Source organism: Vigna unguiculata, chromosome 11 (assembly GCF_004118075.2).
Source record: "Vigna unguiculata cultivar IT97K-499-35 chromosome 11, ASM411807v1, whole genome shotgun sequence".
Classification (NCBI taxonomy): Eukaryota; Viridiplantae; Streptophyta; class Magnoliopsida; order Fabales; family Fabaceae; genus Vigna; species Vigna unguiculata.
Genome location: NC_040289.1, coordinates 31,926,192 through 31,952,309, shown reverse-complemented (window position 1 = coordinate 31,952,309; position 26,118 = coordinate 31,926,192). Strand labels below are relative to the sequence as shown.

General features: G+C 27.9%; 1 protein-coding gene and 1 long non-coding RNA gene across 3 annotated transcripts; both read right to left on the bottom strand.

Moving 5' to 3' along the window:
• Positions 1-6,940: 6,940 nt before the first annotated feature.
• LOC114170444 lies at positions 6,941-7,946 on the bottom strand. Its single transcript, XR_003601058.1, has 3 exons — positions 7,758-7,946; positions 7,127-7,211; positions 6,941-7,045 (listed from the first exon to the last, which is right to left on the bottom strand). It is a non-coding gene; the product is annotated as an uncharacterized LOC114170444 (long non-coding RNA).
• Positions 7,947-12,553: 4,607 nt separating this feature from the next.
• On the bottom strand, positions 12,554-15,252 carry LOC114168844 (protein translation factor SUI1 homolog). Of its 2 annotated transcripts, none has more exons than XM_028053806.1 (5): positions 15,090-15,252; positions 13,757-13,855; positions 13,405-13,610; positions 13,243-13,296; positions 12,554-12,954 (listed from the first exon to the last, which is right to left on the bottom strand). In XM_028053806.1, exons 2-5 carry the CDS (start codon positions 13,791-13,793, stop codon positions 12,910-12,912), a joined length of 342 nt encoding a protein of 113 aa, XP_027909607.1. In that variant the 5' UTR covers positions 13,794-13,855; positions 15,090-15,252; the 3' UTR covers positions 12,554-12,909. The 2 variants fall into 2 exon arrangements, with proteins under 2 accessions (XP_027909607.1, XP_027909608.1); XM_028053807.1 differs by lacking the exon at positions 15,090-15,252 and adding an exon at positions 14,947-14,968.
• Positions 15,253-26,118: the final 10,866 nt, after the last annotated feature.

The following is a 26,118-nucleotide window of genomic DNA, read 5'->3' as shown; positions in this document are numbered from 1 at the left end:
TCATATATGTCATCTTCCATTTAGTATGATGTCAATCACAACACTGATTTTGTTTCAAAGTGCATTCACATTATCTTGAAACACCAAAAATTTCATACAAAATGCCATTCATATCTTGTGGTAATTAGGAGTTATTCACGACTTTGATCTTACAAATTACTTTTTAATGAATAATCACTTGAAAGAGTGAGATTTGTGTTTTAATTATTAGTAAACGATTAATATATGATATATGAAAATCATTGAAAACAATTTTGACATTATGAACTCACCCTAATTATATAAGAGGTTCACATAAAAGCAACTATATATGTGAAGACAATAAAAGACATACGTTTCGTGCAACTTCAGCATTTATCATAGTCACAACCTGGTTTTGACTTCTACGCAATGTTGCTACAGTCACAATACCGTGATGAAAATCACACAAGAAAACATGACGACGCAGTTTTCTGAGGATGTCTTTATGTTTTTGTTTTCTCACGATTGTCCTTACACAATATTAACAGAAAAAGAATATCGTCCATAAAACCTTTGATTGAAAAAAACTAAATTAATTTCACTTTTAAGATTAAAAGGTTAAACTATGTGAATTTTTTAACAAATTAAAGTGGTACATATTTGAAAGACTAAAATGACTTTTTTTTTTTCAAAAGAAGGGTATTAAAATAAAATATAGTTAAATATTATATAATATCTATAATATTTAACTACATTTTATTCTAATAAAGGAGAAGCGGAAGAATTGGGTAGAATCTCAAATAAATATTTAAAAATTTATAAATCATATATAGAATATGCGACTTTCAAGATAAAAGAAAAGTTTTTCAAAGCATCTGAAAATGTAAATACTTTGTTTCTCTATTTCTTTGGTGTTTCTATCAAAAAAAGTATGATATTCGAATGGAGGACAACACAACAGATACATCAATGTAAGTTAACTAAATTAATGAATGCACAACAATACATTTCATTCGAAACACAACGTCAATAATATTTATTTTATTGATACAATGCTATTTATATTTAATTAGACAACTTTCTTAATATTGCATTGAATATTAGCATAAAAAAAAACTAACATTTTGTCTTATCAGCATAACAAACGCATAAGTGTAAGCTAACTAAACTAAATTAAATGAAAGTACAACAATACATGTTCATTCAAAACATAATATCTACAAACAATACTCGTTTCATTAATACAATGTTCTTCATATTTAATTAGACAACTTCCTTGATATTGCACTCAATACTAACATAAAAAGGACTAACATTTGTCTTAATTATCATTAATAGTATGTTTGGTTTCTGGGTTATCAGGTCACATTTTACTTTGATCCAATTGATAACCTAAATTCTCACAGTTAAATTCCAAAACTTTAGGAGAAATCAGAACTTCTCTCAAACATACATAGTTAACAACATATTTTAACTATGAATTAAAATAAAATATAATACATAACAGTCATAAATTTCAAACAAAGTCTAAATAATCTATTTAAATAGTATTGAATGACAATTTACAAAAAAATATTTTTTTTTAAAATCAATTGATAAAAAATAACACATTTAAAATCAATGTGTTAATATTTCAATCATATTTTTTTAATTTAAATTAGAGTATATGAATATGAGTTTCTATGGGTATAAATACTATATATAATATTTGTACTCACCCATTTAACATGCGTGTATATAAAATATTCGTACCCATTATACGTGAATATCCATTTATAATATCTATTTTCTATCCATTACGGATTTTATCTACGAATACTTGCAGATACAAATATTTTTAACATCCCTAGCTGAAACGCATGTGTTTCGTAAAATAGGAATTATTATATCTAAAAATAATGGTGGTTGAGAAATGTGAATTTAATAAATGACTAAAATTTATTAGTTATTATAATAATTTTTATAACCAATATTTTCACTTTTAGTTTAATAAACATTTGAATTCGTATAATATTAAACTATTTAACAAGAGTAACGTGCATAGTCTTATGGAATAATTTTATTCTTTTGCAAGATTTTGTCCGGTGGAATTCTTCTCCTACCTTCACGGAAAGAGTTAGATTGTGTTTGGATAAGGTAATTTATAAGGGTAATTTATTTATTTTTTTTAAATTTAAAATTCTTTACACTAAAATGATTTGTTTAGACAAAGTAATTAGAAAGAAATTCAAATTTAAATAATTTTGGAAGGTATTTGAAGAATAAAATAGAAGAATTTCAAATTCCATAAAAAATATAAGAAATTTGAAATTTTACTCTTTCTCACTCCACTATCACTCTACTCGTAAAGGTCGAGCCAAGTCGACTCGATTGATAGTTGATTTGAGTTAGTTTAGACTAGTGGTTAAGTTGAGTTGGTTGGCCTAATGGTCGAGTTTGTCGGGCTGAAGATCGAGTTGAGATGATCATGATCGGAGGTTGAGCTGAGTTTGTCTAACCTAGTGGTCGAGTCGAGTTGGCCTGAGACAAAGGTCAAGTTGAGTTGGCTTGGATCGAAGGTCGAGTCGACACGACTCAGGCTGATGGTCAACCTGAATCGACCTTGACCAATGGTCAAGCTGAGTCAGTGCGAGCCAAAGGTCGAGTCGAGTCAACCCCGGTGGAAGGTTGACCCAAGCTGGCCTTAGTCAAAGGTCCACTCAAGTTGGCTCCAACCAAAGTTCGAAAAAACTCAGTCCGAACCAAAGGTTGAGCCGAATCGTCCCAATCCAAAGGTTGAGATGAGTCAGCCCTGGCCGAAGGTCGAGCCGAGTCAACTCGAGTTGAAGGTCGAGCTGAGTCGGCCCGAGTGAAAGTCTAGTCGAGTTGGCCCAAGTCAAAGGTCGAGCTGAGTGGGTCCTGGCCGAAGGTCAAGATGAGTCGGCTCTGGCCGAAGATCTAGCCGTGTCGACTTAGCCAATGGTAGAGCCAAGTCGACCCAAACCAATGGCCGATCTAAGTTGGCCTGGGTCGAAAGTCGAACCGAATTAGTATGGGCCGAAAATTGAGTCGAGTTAGCCTATGTTGAATTTGATCTAAGTCGGTCTCGGTCGAAGGTCGAGTCAAGTAGGTTTTGGCCGAAGATCGAACTGTGTCGATGGTCGAACTGGATCGATGGTCGAACTGATTTATTCGAGACCGATGATCAATCTGAATCAGTTACAGCCAATAATCAAGTCAAATCGGTCTGGACCAAAGATTAAGCCGTGACAACCTAAACCAAAGTCTAACCTAGTGTTCTAGGACAGTTTGGATGGGTAGAAAGCCGATCTTGGATGATAAGAATGAGAATTAGATTGAGGCTTGGGAGGCATAAAAAAAGCATAAAAACACAAAATGTTAGACTTTTGCTACAATTATATTAACACTATGGTGGGAGAATGAGAAAATATGCTAGCGTAAAATAAGAAAAACCTTATTTACTTTCAAAGAAACTCTAAATAGGTAAAATTATTGGGTCTAAAGTGCCTATAACAAACATAAAATAAAGACAATGTGTGGCTACTCATAACAATCCTGTTTATACAAAGTCTCCATCCATTTGAACTTTATGTGTTCACGCCTGAATCTGATGGAAGTGTTGGTCATACTGTATCAATTGAACACTTTAAAAATACTTATACAATTATATATATATATATATATATATATATATATATATATATAATATTTCATCTTCAAACTTCTTAGACATTAAAATTTTCGAAATGGTTAGAGTTTGTGAAATGCCTTGTAAGAGGCTGTGATTTTGGATTTGTTGAATACAAAAGAGGCAAAAGAAGTATGGGATTGTCATAGTTGATATATATGCTTGGAACAAGCAACATAATAATATGATAATAATATGCTTAGTTGGTAGAAGAGAATGGAAACTATAATTGTGCAAATATAGCAATCAGAGTGGTCCTAGAGGACATTGATATTGATATCAGGGTTTTATCATTTTTTTTTTCTCAGGTTTCTTGTGAGTTTCAGTTACGACTTTTATTCCTTTCAAACATATCTAACTAGTAATAACCTGTTATCCAATCCCCTCACTGCATGAATCATAACATTTTCTATTCACTTGGATGAGGCCAATGATGATGCATTGCAATATTATTGACAAATAATTACATTCATTTTTCCTTTCCTTTTAAGGGGATGGAGATTGTGCATATGGCATTTCAAAATATAGAATGGGTTGGTGAAGATACCTAACAAGACTCACCCATAGCCGCATATATCTAAAATAATAAATTATTTGTTTAAAAAAATTTAAATGAATTAATAAACTTACTTTTGGCCAAATATATTTATAATGGTTTTTGTTTTTAAATTTTTAATTTTCAAGAATATCCACAAACATGTGTAAACAGTCATAAATAGTTTGTGGATATCTATACATGTATGAAGAAGGACAAAACAAAATTCCATCTAACAAGTGATGTGACAAGGGAATAATAGTCGTGTTTTACTATCCTGTCTATCATCAGCCTGATTTTGGGAGTATTAGAATATTAAAATTAACCAAAAATGATAATTGTATTTTTAGTCAATAATATTATGTAAAAATTAAATTAATTTTATTATTAGGATAAACAATTTCTTATTTGGCTTTCAAGTTCTATTTTTTTTTGTCGGTATTTGTCTACAGATTCACCACATGCGTAGCTGAGAAAAGATAAGTATTGATTTCTCAAATACGTACAGTTATGTGTTTGTTTATTAGATTTTGCTTCCTTAGAGGATTTCTAAATATCTTCATCATATTGTATTTGAAGGAGTAGAATTTATTAGGAAGTAAGACATTGCAGTTAAGAAAACTAATATTTATGTGAATTAGACCGTGAGAGTAGAGAAAAAAAAACTATATAGGGTAATTAGAAATAGAATGTTTTTTTAGCATAATTTCTAAAAGAAAAAAATGATTTCACTTTTAAATGGTTTTGAAAAGATACTTTACATAGTAAAATTGTTTAAATGAGTTATACTGGTTTAGTCTATATTTGTTTCTAAAAATAAATTTTGAAAAATAAATTTGAGAAGAAAGAGAGATGAAAATAAACTAGTTTAGATTAAGAGAAAGATGATAGTAAATGAAAAAAGATGAGAGAAAAGATTATGAAAGTTGATGAATGATGTGATCGATGAGTTTAATGGATTAAAAAATATTTTAATTGATAAGATTAGATTACCATTTTATCCTCAATCATAAAAGTAATTTAAAATAAAATATAATTAGTGTAAGTTATGTTAAAATAAAATGTGATATTTAAAATAAAATAAAAAAAGTTTAAATTGATAAAATTATATTGAAATAAAAGGGATTGGTAGAAATTAAATTGAAATAAATTAATTGTGAATGAGTGATTAGTTTAAAAAATAATAATTATTATTATTATTTAATTTATACATTATTACTCTTGAAGATGAAATATAAATTATGTTAAAATGATTCTATTATGAGATATGATAAATTGAAATAAATTGTTGAGGTATGATGTAAAAAGTTAGAAGTTAAAGAGGAGTGATTCCCAGTAGACAGCAGACGATATGATTATTTAGTTAAGATATTTTATGTATATTCAGGTTTTACTAATAAATCAAAGTCATATAGATGAAGAAGTCATGCTTCCTTAGTGAATTGCGTGATTAGTCATTGGTACTCGATGACATATGTAGTAGATCATTGTATTATGTGAAAATGTTAGATGAAATTTATTAATTAATAATTTTTTTATTTTATAAATTGATATTTAAATTGATTATTATAGTAAATAATAATTTTTTGTCACCGTAACTAATTATTAATAGAAAATTTTCTTGTGACAACTTTTAAATTTTATAAATACTACATTTTTTAATTTAAAAATAAAATACATACTCTTTGCTTCTGAAAATCCAATTACCAAACACGTATTCTATATAGATTATAGAGTTACTCTTTCATATTAAAATAGTTGCACTTTAATTTATTTACGGATTAAGGATAATAATTATTGAAATGTTTGTTTAAAATAATTTCACTCCTTTATCCAGTACATTAAAAAAGCATTTATAAACATAATAATTATAATTAATTTCATTCTTTTAACAAATACATATATCAATTGCAAATGCAAACTTTCTTTATTAGTTTATTTAGACACCTTAAATAAAATAAAAACAATATTCATTGAAAATTGAAAACATCATATCATTTAAAATTTTGTAAAAATTAAAATTACAATCACTTGGAGGAATATATTACAATGTTCTATTTTAGATAATTCCTAAATGGGCAAAACCATGCCCATAACTAGAAGAGTTCATATGCAACTGCAGTCGAAATCTTTGTGGGACTGAAACCCATAAGTAAACAAGTTTTTGCCCCTGAATCGAAAGCTACAGTATTGTCTAAGTCTTTATATATATATATATATATATATATATATATATATATATATATATATATATATATATATATATATATATATTGTCATTATGATAGTTAATTTTTGTTAAAAATTAGTGTGCTTAATGAGTTTCATAAGAAATTTTGTGAGAACTGCATGAAAGTAAGTAAGTGTAGAGTTCAAGTTGTTATGTGAAAGAAAGATACCAGTAACCAATCTGGTATGTGTACTGCAACTGTAGCATAATATCAATAGTACAGTTTTTTTTATCCACCCCTTAAATAGCATGAGGAAAATAATTTTTTGTTTTCACCTTAAAGCATGAGAAATAAGAAAGATGAGATTGAGTATTTTTGGAAACTATTTTGGCATGAAAATATCTGAATCATAGATTGCCTAAAACAGATAGGAACATTACGTGAAGATAAAGTAACAACATTAAACATAAGGGCTTTTAGAATGGCATACCCCTTTTAGTTACAGCAAAATGCAAACACAATTAAGAACCAATAATATATAATTGGAACAACTTCCATTTCATATCCCACACAAAATTTTTCTTGCTTCATTCTCAGCCATTTCACTGGCTGCTCGAATATCTTGAAGTCCAATACTTCTCTATCTCTTCTGCAGTTCTTCCAGGAATTCTTCCAGCAATCAAAGACCACCTAGTTAAGGAAAAACTTAATGTCTCATAACCTTCATCAAAAGTGAAAGTGGTTCAACAAAACGAAAGCATTTATACTAACCTCTCCCCGACCAGATTATACACCATGGCAATAAGGATTTCCTCAGCCTCAGAAAATTCCACAGTCGAAGTTTGTAGGGATTTCACTGCATAGCACAAATCAACTCCTCAGATTTATAAAGAAAATCAGCATTAACGAGAAATAAGTCTAATTTACGTATAAAAAATTGACACCAGTTGTCTTAATCTAAAACTTTATAACGATATGTTTATGGAACTTCATTCTTAAATGGTGCTTAACTTTTTATTTTTATCGAATGTAAAACTTAGACTCACGCATGACTTCTTAACACATATCATATAGCGTAAGATCATAGTTAAAGTTACCAGAGGTAATGCAATGTAAATGAAGAACTTTGTGTTTTCTAACATACCAAAATGTTATCACACATTAAGACTAAAAACTGGTAATTTCAGGTGGTAAAAAAAACGCAATGTAATGGCATACGAGGACTGGAGAATGATCCAAAACAAGCGTTGAGATAATACTGCAGAAGATTAGTTATCAGTACGTGTGTACCCTAAAATTTGTGAGTGCATGTTATAGTATATAGACACACAAGGAAACTAGTAATAATTATCTGAAAATAAACTTGTGTAGGTATGAGAAGAGTTGGATTTTTAAAGGGTACCTTTAGAATCAGGAGAAGAATTATTAGAGGAGCGATCTATGTCAGCCATTGCAACAGCAAGTTGAAAAGAGGTTTGAAAGCTTGGGTGTTGAATATTGAATATGTTTTGACAAAAAAGTGTGTGTATAGAATAAGGAAACGATTGAGTGGTATTAATATATAGGAGGGTGTAAATGAGAGTGAAAGGGTACATAGAAAAGAAGAAGAGGGAATGAAGCAAAAAAGAGAGTGGAAAGTGGTAGTTGAACACATGGTAGTTGGGTTGGACGTGTTAGTTGGCGTGGAATTTTGTAGATGACAAAGGTGTCGGTGTTAGATGCACACGAATATCTAAGAAAAGTAATCATAGTACCAAGATGTGTGTTACAGTATATCTTATGTTATGATCTGGTGCTACGTTCATTAAGGTAATACTCGTGCAGGAGTAGTTGTGTATTGTATTTTGGGTTCATAGATATATTTGACTATATTTGACTGCAACAAAATATTTTGGTACAAAAAATTGTTAATTATTATATTGATTAATTTAGAAATTAATTTATAAATAAAAAAGTATTAGTTATTAAAATAGTCATTATCATAAATAAAAATTATAATTAGTATTTACAAATTAATTATTAAAGTTTTGACTATTAAATTTTATAAATTAGTCGATCAATATTAACTACCAAGATTTTGACTATTAAAGAAATTAGTTTTTGAATTACAAAATAAAAAATATTGGTTATTAAAATAATCATTATAATGAATAAAAAATTATAATTAGTTACTAAGGTTTTGACTACCAAAAAAATTAATTTATAAATTGGTCACTCAACATTAGTTGTCAAAGTTTTAGCTATCAAAGAAATTAGTTTCTAAATTAGTCTCTAATTAATTAGTGATAAATTTAACGATCAATTATAATTTTTTATTCATAATAGTGACTATTTTGTAAATTTATGTCTAAATTTGTCACTATAGTAACTAACAATTTTTTATGACTAAAATTGATTATTATTTGAGAGTTTTTTTATAGTGTGTTACTTAAGTTAAACAAAAAGCAGTTTTTGTAACCATTATTTTTCCATGGTTAAGGAATCAAAAAGTGTTTTTTTTTTCAAAATAGGTTTTTAGTATTTAAAATTTGATGCAAAATTAAAATTTGTCTATGTCTAAAACTTTGATATATTTTGGTTTCCAAACATAAAAAATGAATGAATATAATCAATTAACCTAATTATATTAGATTTTTTTTGACGTATAAAACACATTTTCACATTGATATCGAAGTGGAGACATATTAAATGGTGTCAACAACTCAAATGTTCACATATAATGCATTTGTCACATAAAAAAAAATTAACATAATTGCATTAAAAGAATTATATTCATTATTTTTAAAGTTTTAAAATCAAAAGTTATCAAATTTCAAACATGAATAAATTTTAATTTGGCAACAAAATTTAGGAACTTTAAACACATTTTTTATATTTATCAGTTCTTAATGTACCTTAAGAACACTTGATAAAAAGAAACGAAAATGTATTTTGTTAATTCCTTTGAAATGTTGAAGCAAATTAGTAGTTGTTGGGAGGGTGGTAGCTGGTACACATTTTGCACTGATTCTGTCTGTTTCTTCAATAAGAGGGAAATGCCAAAATAAAGTAAACAAAGGACCTCGTAAAACACACTGATGCAAAAATTTTATGTCACCCCAAAACAAAAACAATATAATAATCAACCTTCTAGATTCTAAACATCGACTAATCAATCATCTAGAAACTCATATAACACCTGCACCAACATCGCTTTCGCCCCTTTGCTATACCCAAAGAAAAATTTCTTTGTTTCTTTTAGACGCAGAAAACTCAAATTGGAAAAAAAAAAAAGAAGAATGTTTTGCATGAAGATGGTTGAAAATAAAAACACCCTAATCAAAAAAGCAGATACCTTTTAAAAACTTTAAGTGTAAAAATAAAAAAATAAAAAAAAAAAAGTTGAGTTTTTGATGGTTGAAGTTGAAGATGGAAGCCATTATGTTGAAGGTTGAAAAAGGGAGAGAATTTGGTATGATTAGAAAGGACTTTGCGTTTACCAGAACATCTTGCACACGTTTTGTAAGAGAAACTTAATTTACTATATACAATGTTACGCAATTACAATCAAACAAAAACATGTTTTGTTTTGTAATGCAGTTTATAGATAGGGCTGAGTCATCTTGAAAAGGATAAGAACGTGGTGACAGTGTTAAACTGCTAAAGTTGTCACAACTTCTAATCAATGCTTCCAAATAAACCAATTTTTTTTTTTTATTTTCTTACAATAAATATAATTTCTAAGATCGTATATTCCTATTATTCACTCTCCATCGTCTACAATAATATAATACTTAATTCAATAATATGCTACAAACTAACAAATTGTGTCATGGTTAAGAGATAATTTAATCTATTAAGTATTTGGCCAGATCTTTGAGTGAATCACTGTGTCTTCTAACTTCTTATAATGTTATTCTAACCTCTTAAATCAATTTTAGAATCCAATGTTTAAATTTCACAGAAGATGTTTTTCGATTTACAAAAGAAGGTAGAATCTTACAAATACTTGACAAAACTTTAAATAAACCAATTTTTTGTGTAAAAAAAGTATACAGCCTTTAATATGATTAATATATTTCTGAAAATACTTTGAATATGATTTTTTATTTATTAATTGTTGAACCATTATTTATAAAATAGTATTTAAATTAATAAGCTGAAAGTTGTTATTTATGCGAGGTGAATTATCAAGTAATTAATGAAAGGTTATATTAATTATTCACTCCATACCCCTTGAAAACTGTTAAAGTATAATGTTTAATGCCATTAAAGTATTTCATATTATTTTAATAAAGAAATATGTTTTAATGCACTATTCATTATTTTTAGAAATATTAAAATCCAGATTCTGTTGCTGATGTTGTTATTATAATAATTATAATAATATATTCTTCGTTGAATATGATTGGCTAGTATAACTTCACTGTGGCCTGGTCATTAAAAATATCATTAACACTGATTATTTTATTTATTGGTTGATTAAATGATAATATATTAATCGAAGATAAGTAATTAACTTCTTTAGTTACATTATAAAAAATTAAATTAGTATTATTATTTGGCAATTAGTTTTGTCTAATTTATAATAAGTGTATAAAGTATTTAAGAATTAGGTAGAGATAAACAAATAAAAAAATATTCATATATGCCTCAATTTTTTTTTAAAAGATAGAAATTTAACGAATATAAAGGCAAATCAAATTAAGATTTAAGAAAATTATACGTTAAATTATTCATTTAGTTCCTCTGATAGAACAAACTTTATTTTTTTCTTCTATACAAAAATAAATAAATTATTTTGATTATTATATATATTATGTTTAATATCTATCAGTTTCAATGAATTTAAACTATAAGAAGTAAAAGAGGCTAAAACTGGAATGTATAGGAATTAATATATATATATATATATATATATATATATATATTGAAATGAATTAATTTTATATATAAAAACTGGAAGATAAAATTTGTATAATTAAAGCCTAAAATATAACATTTTTGTATAGTGTAGTTCGTAGCATATAATTTGATTTAACTAGTTTTAAAATTTCATAAAACCTCTAAAATAATATATATGTCACTCAACTACACAAGCTTATTAAATAAAAATATTAGTATTCGTTATTAAATAAAAATATATCGATAATATATTACTAGAATTTTGATTTCAATGTTTAAGTAATGGTGGATTACTGAATAATGGATATTCAGTTCAAGTATACACGTAATTATTTTGAATATAGGATTTAGAATTTGATTATCCCAAAAACAATACATCATTAAAAATAATAATTTCAACATGTTGTAAATATTTTTACCTTAAAAGCTTACACATGATACTTGTGCTGTATATTAAAAAACAAAATGAAAGGCCATTGACGGCCATGGTGACATATACCTTCTGGAAGAGAGGAAATATTAAAATGATTGCCAAGGGCCTTCAAATCTATCTTACAATATTAGTATTTTTATTTTTATTTTTTTGATTTGGAAAGAAAAATATAAAAAAAATAAGATAAAAAAACGAGGAAGCAGACGGAAAATGAATAAAATTTTCTTCTGCTTTTCTAATTGAAAAAAATTAGTAGAAAATGAAAACAAATTTCTCGGATATATATTATTAGTTCCCAGTTGTTACTGTTATAAAATAATGATCGTAATAATTAACAAATTAGATTATAAATCACTCAAAAAACTAATACTAGTTTAAAAAAAATAAAGTATTCATATAAAGAAGTTTAGATGCTAACAAATTCAAAATGAAATTATATAAATACATTAAATACAGCTGTTTTTTTTATCCATTTATTCATCAAGAGAACCATGATATATAAAAACAAAAGAAAACTGTTATCATTTACTTAATTTTTTCTTTTTTTTTCAGCCTACATCAAACACGGTATGAAGCGAACTAAAGACAAATCAGATGCCAAAAAAAAAATCACTCCTGATAAATAAAAATAAATAAAAGCCCAAGTGTAAAAATTATTATTCTTAGTTTACAAAAATATATAGTACAAGTCATTATAATAACAAACTGTCAAAATAAAAAAATAAGTCTTCAAACTAAACAATTAATTTTTGCTTATATGAAAAGAAAAGAAAAATATAAAAGAGGCTATGTTGTATAGATAAAGATTCAATTTTTATAATTACCTTCTACCGACTTTTCACTCTGCCCTCAGTTTCTTACAGTAGCAAGCAGGGTTAAGGTTGGTGTGTAACTCAGTTTCTATCAAGTTAACCCAATCAGTTAACAAAATTTGGCAGGTCAATGACCAAAAACAAAATGCAACCAAAAAGGTTGAGTCACTTGCAGAGGGAAGAATAATCACAAATTTATTCAGGACAATTGTCTCAGAAATAGACATTATCCTTACCATTTATCCCTCAGCAGTAACTTTCCAGAACAGAAGATTATATATGACTCTAGCTACAATATAACAGAATCTTGATGTCACTAATAATTGCTTCAATTCACATTTATAAGAAGCTGCTGCTGATATTCAATGTTGTCAGCAGACCATACGTATTTAGCAAGAACCCAAATTGCCACTGTTGCTTAGATCTTAGAAACCATGAAGCTTTATGTGTTCTTTCTTCACTATGCCAGCCTGTTTGTAACATCACACAGGAATTTAGATATCACAATCACAGTACTATTTTAGAAAATGCTTTTTTTTTGTAGTAAAGAACAAGAATTTGGATTCTCGGTTTTTAATGTATTATTTCTTTGCTGTCCCTTCAAAATAACTAATTTTAAAATATGTTAAAAAGATTTTTAAGATATCAATATAGTGTATTTTTAATGTTCAATAAAGGACAACAAAAAAAATAAAAAGAACCGGTAGAAAATCTAGACTCAGAGAACAACATGCACACTTTATCATATGTCTTACTACCTGCACAAGGAAAGTAGAAACATTCTTTCTTTGATCTCCCTGAAGTTGTATAACCTGCATATGATAAGAATGGTGAGAGATGATGCACCCAATGGCATTTGTTGAAAATCACGTAACATATGAAGAATTTTTTTTTGGTATGAAGAACAGAAACACACAAACCTGGCCCAACTCAGGGTCTTGAACAACAGTACCATTGCAGCAGAATTCTTTCTTGAGGTCTTTGAGTATTTTGCTATAGCTATACTCTTTCTTCAATCCTTGAACAGTTGTTAGGCTTTTCCTTCCGTTACGTTGTTGTACACGAACATGAACATACTCTTTCGTCCCAGCACCTGAGTCCTCAGCATTTGCCTCAGCAAAGGGATCTATTTTTCAATTGTCAAACCACATCAGAGAGTAAAACCATTGATAAAGTACTGCATTCTAGTTTCAGACTAACAGAATATCTTTATGCCATAAAAAGTATATATAATATACATATATATATAGAACAGAGATATTCAACACCCACCAAAAGCACTTGGGATGTTTGTTTCGAATTCAGACATGAAAGTTGCCCTTGGTTACTTGTAACAAACAAAGTCCTTCTGAGGTAATTAATCAACAAGCACTGGAAGAGAGAAATTAAATATACTACAAGTCAGATATGAGATTTGATATTTGACATTTTCGATGATGCTACTCTTGTCTTTATGCTCACTGCTAATTCTCATCCCAGAAAATATGAACAAGAAAGACAGCAACTTTTATCACCTTACCACAGCACCTTAGAATTCTCAATTTATATGGTCTCATGAGTACAACATTTGCATCCGAAAACACAAATTTCTTTATTTCACCATCATCAATAGTAAAAAGGCCAATAGAAAATAGCCCAGAAAGGGAGGGAAACTATGAGATCTGCATAATTCTATGCGTATAATCATTAATAAAAACACAACTAGCACTATGTATCAACTACCAAATTAAGATTAGTCTAATGAAAAATGTCAATGTATATACGCACAGAATGTATCAAATACCGTATATACGAAGAGAAGAACCATTTAACTTTGTAACTAAAATGTATCAAATACATATTCACAAGTTAAGTTCAATAATTACAATAATCTACTTCAATTGCACATAATCAGTAAAGACCAAAATATCAAAGAATAAGCATAATGAAAACCCCACAATTCACTACATCACGTTGTTACACTGCATTAAATCTCGAAACAGTGTCGCTTAATACAATATTCTCAAATGGAATGATATATGTATTTGGGACAAGTCAATGATTCCATAAAACCAAAGGTTAAACCAACAATCTCTTACCCAGAAACTAAAGAATAATTATAGAAAGAAGGTAACAGTGGTCTAGCTTTTGCAGACCAAGAAAATGGACAACAAATAAAGCATGATTCACTAGCCATTTCTTTCACCAAAAGTCTAAAGAAACATAGAAAAAACAAAACCATGACAATAATGCCAAATAAATTGAACCCCAATTGAAAACAGGGGAAAATATTGACTACTCAACAAAAAGAATGAAACTGGTATCATGATCATGCAAATCACAAATACAAAAGAAACCGTCTTCAAATCCCGTTAATGCACCGTCACGTTAACGAAGAACTAACATCAGAATCCAAATGAAAATTAATATCTGGGTATTAAAGAAACTCTTTTCGAAAAAAGCGAGGGGTTAAAGTTACGAACTTGCGTTGCGTACGTAAAACGCGGAATGAATGAAACAAACCCAGTAAGCAATGATCAAATAAATAGAGCGATCAGAACAATAAAATGAAAAAGAAGCAGGGAATAATGCAGAAAAAGTAAAAGAATGATGAAAAACGAAATACCTAACACTTGCGAAAAGGAGGAAAGAAGGAGCAAGGACGGAAGGAAGTAAATAACGAAAAACGTGAGAGAAATAGGAACAAAAGGTGGGTCAAGTTTATATATAGAACAATTTAAGGTACGAGAAAAGTGCTCCCAACCACCAAATTAGTTAGCCAATTTCATTGTCGAAATTCATATCATCTTTTCCCCTTATATAATATAATATATTATTATTTTTAATAATGTTTTAATATTACTTCACTTCAAACTATTACTAAAGTTATATTTTGTTCGTACATTGAATATGTATTAATTTTGTTCCTAAAGCATGTAAAATGTTATCCGCATCAAACAATAGTTATCGACTTTAGAGTTTTCTTTTTCTCAATGTAATTCTCTCACATCACTACAACTCTCTTTTCTATGGTGACATGTTAGTCCTCAGTGCAAATGATAATGTGTGTTTGGCTCGGCAGACTAGTCAAAAAGCCCGTCAAAGAAACGTGAGGCAGACTAAGATATTGAGTTTTTCAATTCCCAAAAATTTGGCGTGTGTAACTTGTAGCTCGTGTGGGTCGGAGGTAGGGTGGGTTAGCCCACGGCATGCATGAAATAAAAAATAAAAAATAAAACTCGTACTTGTGTCTGTTGGTTACTTTTCTTTTGGACTTTTGCATGAACGTTCTAAATTCTTGTGTGAGTGTAAAAGACAAATGTTATGTATTTTTGAATATGCTAAAATTTGAAAAATTCATCGTACATGTCAAAGTAAGAGTATGAATATGATGAAAATGTTGAATTATCAATTTATCATTCAACTCCCCCACAATCTTTGCTACATTTTGTGAAATTGTTGAAGTTTTCCAATTTGTTGAACATTGAAAGCTTTATCATTAGAAATTAAATTAAAAAAATAAGTGGATCGGCCTACAGGCTCGTAGGTTAGAACATATGTGGGGGGGCCAAGTGTGGGATGGGCCTAAACGGGTCGAGTCGACCCGCATTTTCATCCCTAGTCCTGACAATGGCTACGAAGGCTAATGGGGGTTGATGATTCAGTAGTTGGAGGTGGTGCAATCGGACATGGAAAGGGGGTTTAGGGTTTAGGCCCTGCGTTTGTACCTATAACGACACAGTCAATGAAGTCGTCAATGACAATAAGTTGTTTGATGGTCGGCCAAGAGGAGGAGGGATGCATGACGAGGGAGGCCTCGAGAGCCTTTACAACTGTAGGCGAAAGGCAAATTTGAGGTCGGATTCCATGGCCTTTGTGGTGGTGAATAAGTTTTTGCCAATGTCTAAGGAGTGTCAAGGTACCAGAAGGATACTCTTCAAATATTGAAATCTTAGTGTCTACGTAGGATTTGAAGCATAAAGTCTCATGATTGTTATATCTTAATGCAACAAATTTTACCAGCTATTTACGGAATTTCACCCAAGAATGTCAGACAATTAGTGCTCATTTTAAATTTCAATTTGTAGTAAAATCATTAATGTTGTAAAGTTATATGAACTTCAAGATGAGATTTATCTAATGTTAGTTAGAGACATCCTTCATTTTTTGACATCATGGTACATTTATTTATTCATTTAGCGAGAGAAATTAAATTTTGTTGATCAATTGTTGTATCGTGCTGAGAATTATATGAAAACTTTAGTTGTTCAATTATGGAAGATGTTAGTCTCTTTACCAATTTTTTAGTGTTAATTATTGTATCTACTTAATTACTTATGTTTTAAATTAATTGATTTTAGGTATATGTTTCGATTATGTTAGAATGAAGGAATATGTGTATATGGATTAATGGATCCCCAACTTATTCATCCATTGGGGAATAAGAAACCTAAAACCCAAACATACACCACCATCTCCTTGGTTCAAGGGGGAAGCAAATATATTTTGTACCTTATATTTGTGAGTAAGTGTAGTTTGTTGTTTTCAAATCATATTTAATCATTTTGAGATGTCAATGATAATTATTTTCAATGTAGTTGTTACTAGTAGCTACTTGTCATTTTTCTGATTGATTACATTGCTACCTAGTTTGGCTCATTGCACAAGAAATCCCCTACACATCTTAAACAAATAGTTGATTTGTAAGAACACTAATTTATGTAGTTTTGTTTTACATAAGCAGACCTTAACTAGTGTTTTTTCTTATAGGTGTGTAATTTGGATATAAGAAGTTGAAGGGCATATCAACTACAAGATAAAAAAAAATCTCACATTGTTGCCACTCAAGGTTATCATTTTTTGTCCAAATATAGATGTTTGGTTATTTTTCTTTCTTAATTAAAGATGTTAATTGTCTCGGTATTCAATTGTAGTATAACAAACAAAAAGGTATGAGTGTGGATATTATGTAATACAAAGAAAGGCGATCATTGTTCAAACTAATATTGATATGGGTTGAGACCAAATAATAACCTAACTAATTCATAATTAAAGAACATTTCTCTATTTTATGTACTAATTGAAGTTATTATTTTTTTCAATATCTCACGATGCTCAACCTTTTGATTCTAAATCAATTAAATACATTAGGAATATTTGGTCAACTTATTTTATAGAGTTCTACAACACATTAGGATAGATGATTTGTTAACTTGTTTTTGTAATTTTAATTCCAACGATTTTAAATTTTTAAATATTGATAATTTGTACAGCTTCTTTAAGTTCAAATGATAATATTTATTTGTTCGTGGTCTAGTTCTGGTTTTGTTATGTGTATGTTACTTAATTAAGAGAAGAAAGACTACAAACAAAATAAATATTAAAAAAACAAATAGGCAACGCTTAAGTACAAAAATGTTACATATATGTACTCAAACTACGATTTCACACAAACATAGCCTAATTGAGTACTTATAGGCGATGATAAGAGTTAAAATTCACTACTAAAAAAACTCATATTTTTTGTTAATTTTGTTTTGAATTTTTTTGTATGAAATACTTATAAATTTTGTTATGAAAAAAAAATTTGTAGGAAATTGCTGTCAAATTTTTTGCAAAATATTTTGTATAAAATACTTTTCGCTACAAATTTTGTAAAAAATACTTGTGAATTTTATAATTTTGTAGGAAATAATTATCCACAAAGGAGTTATCTGCCAATTAAAATTCTTAGAAAAAAATAGAAGAAAAAAGTCTTTTCTTGCAAATTTTTTAAAAATTTTGCAAGAAAATTCCTATGTAATATGAGAATTTTTAGTAGTGGTAGTTTATTAGTATATATACGTGACAGTTCTTTGGTACAATCATTGTCTATAAATAAATTGTTTCTAAGAAAGTGTCCATATAGTCCAAGAAAACATGACTAAATTACACATTTTCTATTATGCTATTCAACAAAATATAAATAAAAAAAACTACACATTTTTGTCATGCTAATTTAGAAAAATTTGTTTATAAGACGGTTGTTTGAGTAATTTACTATAAAGATTACAGTTAAAGATCAAAGTCTCAACGTAAATAATCATTAAAAAAATTATAAAACAATTGTTAGGTGGGTTAAATAGGTTAACTCACCTTCAACTCGGCTCGAACCCATTTAACCCGTGGGTTAAATGAGTCGGGTTGAGTTTAACTCACTTTTGAAAAAACTAAATTTTTCTCAACCCAACCCGGCTCAAATCTGTGGTGAACCGGGTTGACTCACGGGTTAAAACTCACTTTGACATCTCTACTTCGTATATCCGTCATTTATGACCTTAAAAAATATACCAATTTAGTTTGGTTCAAATTATAAACTATTCATTTTGCATTGAAGATAAATTTTTTTTCATCTTGTATATAAGTTTTCAAAATTGTATAATGTTTTTATATAAAATAAATAAAAATGTAACAAAACATCTCATAATTCTTTTCAAAAAATTTAAAATATGGAGAATGAGTAAACAAAGTTTATACTTCCTAATATATTGTTACAAACAACCACCATATATTTCGGATAGAGAAGTTTTTTTAGATCCGTTTGATTAGCCGTGAAAGAAATTGTCAAAACAACCAAACAATATAATTTTAACTAATTTGTGACTAAAGTTGTATCAGTTCGTCAAATTTTTAATATTTAAAAACTAATGACTATAATATAAATAATAGAACAGGGACAATTTGGGCATACCAACTTTAGTATGCATTCAATGTGCGTAAACTAACTCCCTACAATGCCATACACATGAACATTCTTTAAAATCCAATTCTAACTCTGTGTTTGTTTTATAAGTTAAAAAATAAGAAGATAGGAATAATAATTGTTAAAGCATGAAAGTGGTGGTGGAGAATTTGACAGGAACACTTTCCTACGTTGAAGTGAAGAATGATGCAACAGTAGAAGATTTAAAGAAGGAAATTGAGGCTCAGCAAAAACTACCTTGTGATCGTTTGTTACTTGTTCTTCATGCTGATAATGAATCTCTTATAATGGGTAAGGAAGAAGAAAAGTTGTCTCTATTTGATTGTGGAATTCATGATGGATCTCATATCTACCTCTTCTTCTCTTCGGTTGATGACGAATCTACCGATAATTTTAGGTTTACTTGTTCAGATCTTTAGAGTTAAACCAAATTAACATGAATATCTCTTATAGATAGGACGGATGGAAGTTTCTATTCAAGGGTGATTACCTCGCTCGAACGATATTACCTTACTAAAGATAAGGTATTTTTATCTAATACATTATATTTCGGTTGCTTTAAATTTAAATTAGAAAGATAATAAAAATAACAACTAATAAGTAAAAGAATAAAAAAAAATCAAATGATACGATTCTGAATAGAAAATATGCAAATATTTAGAGATTTGAATCGATTAAAAATCCAAAATTGAGAATTTTAAATAAAATAAAGAAAAATTAGATAAGGGAATAAGAATTGAGAAATTTGAAATTCTTGATAAGATTGCACGACTTAGGGAAGACATTAACAAAGATAACTTATAGTTATTATAGTTATTTTTGATAAAAGTGTTTTTCCTATTATGAATTTTCAAACGATTATAAATACAAAATAAGTTAGCACTTTTGGGTTCAAATCCCCAATACAATCATAGATGTAACCAATCTTGTGTCATCAAGGTGTGAGATGTTCAAGTGGGCCTCTAAAGATGAGTTACCTTGTGTTGCAATGTCTCTTTGAACCTTCTAGTCCTTCCTCTCATCATCATGGGTCACCTAAGGGGCTTTTTTCCTGTGCCTCCAAGTATTTATTATGGACCTCCAAAATTTTTAAAAATTCTAAAAATATCCTTTGACTATTTGAGCGAAGTCACATAGATCACACCTCCAAAATTGTTTTCGGATGTCGACTACCAGTGAAGAATACTTTCGGTGAAGAATATTTCCAGAAGTCAAAATACATAACCGGAAGTTGACTTGTGGAAAACAAAATATAATCGGAAGTCAAAATATATAACTGGAAGTCGACTTCCAATGAAGAATACTTCTGGAAGTCAAAATACATAATCGAAAGTCGACTTCCGGAAATCAAAATATAAGCGAAAGTCGACTTTCGGAAGTCAAAATATATAACTGGAAGTTGACTTTCGCAAGTTAAAATATATAACCAGTAGTCGACTTCCGGAAATCAAAATATAAGCGAAAGTCGACTTCCGAAAGTCAAAATATATAACTGGAAGTCAACTTCCGGAAGTTAAAATATATAACCAGAAGTCGACTTCCGAAAATCAAAATATATTACCGAAAGTCGACTTTCGGAAGTCGAAATATATTACAAAAGTCAACTTTCGAAAGTCAAAATATATCACTAGAAATCGACTTTCGGAAGTCAAAATATTGACTTCCGGAAGTCAAAATATACTATCGTCGACTTCCAGCAGTCAAAATATATTACCGAAAGTCGACTTCCAGTAGTGAAAAACACATGGCAATTATTATTCATGACTTAATGATTTAAAAGGTGTTAGCAAAAAATGATCAAATTGAACAAAATTGACGAAAATTGGAATTTATTTCAGGACAAAATCAAAATTAGGACTGATTTGACAAAACTTGACGAAAATTGGAACCAAAAAGGTAGTTAAACCATATTTTATCTATTTGCACCTAATTTAAATGATTTTTTCTAAATACTTTAAATATAGACTTAAATAGTCTTCTGGTCCCTATTTTCGTTGTGTTTTTCAATTTGGTCCTTATCTTTGTTTTGCATTCAATTAGGTTATTTTGTATTCAATTAAGTCCTAATTTTCGTCAATTTAATCCTTTCTACAAATAGTGTTTAAAAAGTTAACGCGTGTGAAAAGTGTATGCCATGTGTCAATTTTTTTTCTAATTATAAAAACTTGTCCACATGTCAAGTAAACATCATGACACGTGTCAATGTCAGTGTCATGTGTCAATTTGTAGTTGAGTTATTGTTTGTTGTTCAATTTAGTCCATATAGTTGTTATTTTTGTTCAATTCAATCCCTATATTCTTTATTTTTTTACAATTTAGCCATAATTTTGGTCAAAATGGAGCAATTTGTCTCTTTCAAATTGATACTAAATTTAATTTTTTTAAATATTATACTAATATTTTTTTAAATATAATTTTTTTACTAATTGTTTTTGAAATTTGATTATAAATTAATTATAAATGAAATATAATTCTTAAAGTCAATTCTTAAATATAATTTAAAATATTATTAGAATATAATTATTAAATATTTCCTTCTAATACTTATATTCTAAAATATTAGTATTTATAAAATTGACATTTAAAATATTATAAATAATTTATAAAAATATACTAATATTTCTAAAATTGATATTTAAATATTAAATATTTTAGAATTTAATATCTAAAACACAATAAAAATATTAAATGTTTTACATTTGAATGTCAATTTTAAAAATGTTCGTATATATTCTTAAAACATTTAATTATTATATGATAATAATATTTTAAATGAATATATTTTATTTAACCATTGAATTGAAGAATTATATTTAATTTGTATCTAAATTTAATAATTTATAATTAAATTTAAAAAATAATTAATAAAAATGTCAATTTTATAAAAAATATTATTATAATATTTATAAAAATTAAATTTGGTCTTAACTTGGAAGGAAGAAAATACCTTTATTTTAATAAACAAATGGAACTAAATTAAATAAAATAATGAATATAGGAACTAAATTGAACAAAGAGAAATAACACAACCACAACTGAACACGTGACACTGACATTGACACATGACACGATGTTGACTTGACACGTGAACAATTTTTTTTAAAATTAAAAAATTAAAAAAAATTAAAAAAGTCAAGAGTTGACACATGGCATGTTTTTTTTTTATCAGCTGACACATGACATGTATTGTTTACATATGTTAACTATCTAAACATCGTTAGAAAAAAAGACCAAATTGATGAAAATTAGGACATAATTGAACCCAAAATGAAAATGAGGATTAAATTGAATACAACGAAAATAGGAACTAAAAGAGTATTTAAGTCTTAAATAGTCTTAAGTGCTTGGCAGTAGAGGTTTCTTCCTATGTAGAGTTTTCTTGTGGTTCAAGCTTTTATTTTAGTGTTTCAACCTTGAGGTTTTCTTCCTAAGAAGGTTTTCTTTGGGCTTAGCTCTTCAGATTTAATCTATTTAGGTTTCATTCACCAAAGGGTTTCCTCCTAGGTTTAGTGCCTTTCTTTGATGCTCAGTTATGTAAAACATATTTGAATTTTTATTAATCATCTTCCAACGCTCAACCTCAATCATGGAGCTCAATTGTACAACTCTTTTATTCTTGCAAAAAGTGTTGCATTTTAATAAAAAATATACATTAGTTTCATACTTAACCAATTCTCCAAATAACATTTTGCATTCTAAGCTTAAACTTATTTACTCGAATATATATATATATATATATATATATATATATATATATATATATATATATATATATAATTCATGCAATTTAAGTGTCAAAAATATGTATCAAATTAAGTAATTGAGACACTTATCAACCATTAACTAGATTTGTGACCTCATGTAAAATACTAAACTCTTGTATTATTTTTCGTATTTTTCTTATGGTTAAATAAGCTTTGCAATCATTATATTAAGATTTTGTTAGGAGGATATATCAGTTAGATTTGATACCAATGTGTCATGAATCAATTTATATAAGAGATTATAAGTCATTTTTTCTATAACACTTTTCACTCTTGGAATGTACCCTCATCATTGTTCCACCGCTTCCTCCTTTATGTTCGACTTTTTGAGAAGAATATATCGGGGAGATTTGACACCAATGTGTCATGAGCCTACTCATATAAGAGGTTGCAACATTACCTTTAATCCAAATTCTTATTATAATGAATTTATGTTACTCAACTTATTCATTTCTACTCAATGTGAAACTCAAACTTACACTTACATTCCTAACACTCTTGACGAACTTTGACCCTTTTCTCTACGACACCACATTTGTGCACCTCCTCCACACCCTCGCCCTCCTCCTCACCAACTCTCCCCTACTCGTCAACCTTGCCTTTGTCCTCTCGTTTTTGTCTATGCTGCGTTATAGACTTCTATAATTGAGGCCAAGTTCCTTTTTATCTTTGGTAATCTTTCAGCCCTCTTTTGCCTCTTTCCAGTCACCCTTGCCTGCCAACATTGCCTTTATCACCACCTTCTACTCTCATAACCTCTAGTACCTAAATATTTTCTTTGATGGCTATCATCGTCTTCTTGATGTCAAGAGCATCATTAAGGGATTTATATAGTACGATTTCAACGATTGTGTCATTTTAATATTTTTTATTTGTTATGCTTGTCATAGATACTTAGTATGTAATAAATACTTATGATGTCACATTGTTACTCTGTCAACAACATAAACATGAATTTAATATAAAAAACCATGTTAAATTATTTTAAATAAATTGGATTCATATTAAAAAATTTAAAAGCTGTGAAACTACATTAAAAAAAATACCCAAGAAACCAAAAGATCGATTAACATTTTCTTATACATTTCTCATTGCTTCCCTCTTTTCTCTAAACACAAACACTATTACACGACGTCACAAAATGTCTTGAGACCTAAGATGAGTCCAAATTCTCTACTGTTTTTTTAGTATTGTGTTCTACTAGATATTAAAAATACACTATACTGATATTTTAAATATTTGTCTAATATATTTTAAAATGTTGTAATTAGTGGTAATCAGTGTATTATGCAAAAATAATAGAGAAACAACACAGAAAAAATCAGCAGAAAATCCAAATTCGATCTAAAATCAAGCTAGAGAGCATGAATACAACTCTTCCTTATTTCACAATATTTTAATATATTAATAATAAATTACAATACGATTTTTTTTAATTCCTTAAGACCGGTTAGTATTTATTTTCTTTAAAGCGGAAAGAGAGTGCCCTTTATTTTTGTTTTTTTCATGTCCTTTTTGTGAACTTATTATTGAACAATCAAAGAATACGAATATAAAATACAATGGTTGAGCTGTACAATAAGTTATTGAGAGGTGTGTTTAAAAGTGTAAGGTGTCAATCTGGAAAAAGAAGAGAAGCCATATGAAAGGATCATTTGAGTTTTATATAATATTTGAGTATTAATATAGAAATTAATTAATTGAGCTTATATGTGTTTATTTAGCATAACTTGTAGATCAACAATGCAAGTAAGAAAAAAAAAAATCATTTGCATGGTATGGTCAAAACATGCATGTGACATGATCCACATGATTTGATGAATCTTTAGAAAAGAAAATATATCACATGAATAACTTTCTTTATTTATATGGTGGTGGTAATTGATAAAATAAACCATATGTTGACAATTATATAAAATTGTCTTTTCTTTCGACTTAAATTCAAAGCGAACGTTTCGGATATAATATAATAATATTCAACCATATATCGGAAGCTAGCAAACAAAATTACTATGCTGGACCAATTGTTTTTCTTTACCTAATACCATTGTACGTCGATTTAACAATAAATAAAAGGAATTTTATATAATTTATAATATATATATATATATTAAATCGAATAAAAAAAAAGTAATTAAAGGCTAATGAATATGTTTAGAAATTTTTTATATATAATCTGTTTATTTTAAGTGAATAATGTTTTTAATAAATAAAATATAATTATTCATTACTAAAAATTTTTATATTACGTGGGATTTTTTTTTGCAAATTTGCTAAAAAAGTTTGTAAAATTTTTTTTATGCTATTTTCTTTTAAATTTTAATTGGCAGATAATTCCTTCGTGAGTAATTATTTTTTACAAAATTATAAAATTCGCAAGTATTTCTTACAAAATTGTTGCAAGAAGTGTTTTATTTAAAATATTTTGCAAAAAATTTGGCAGCAATTTCGTTTTTTTTATAACAAAATTTATAAGTATTTCCTAAAAAAAATTTCAAAACAAAATTGACAAGAAATATGAGTTTTTTTAGTAGTGATTTAATTAATAAATTATTATTTTAAAATTAATTTTTTTCAAAAATAATTATTTAAAGTTTACCAAAAACTTGTCCAATTCAAAACACTTATTTTCAATGACGGAATTCTTAGGTAATCTTTGAATTAGGGAGTAGTGTGAGGGAGAATAAATGAATGGATATGAGGGGATGAAGAGAGGATTGGGGTGATGTTTGAATTAAGAGATTTAAAGGGATGAATGTAGGAGAAGTTTGTGAATAATGTGATGTATGTGCTAAATTAAAAAAAGAAAATTAATTGATAAAAATAAATATTACTCATTTATCACTTATAGAAATATGAATAAATTTAAACTTAAGTAATGAGAATTATATTAAAATTAAATTAAATTTCTTAATTGTACTGAAAAAACATTTAAAATGGAAAGATATAAAAATAAAATTAATAAAAAATTGGAAAAAATTTAAAATCATTTTCTAAAATAATTTATTTTATATTATTATTATATTATATGTAGTAAACAATAAAAATGATATATATATATATATAAGAATTGAATAAATTCTTGTAAAAGAAATAAAGGATGATTAATCTCTGCACTTGTGCGTGGATGCACTTTCCTTTCATAAATT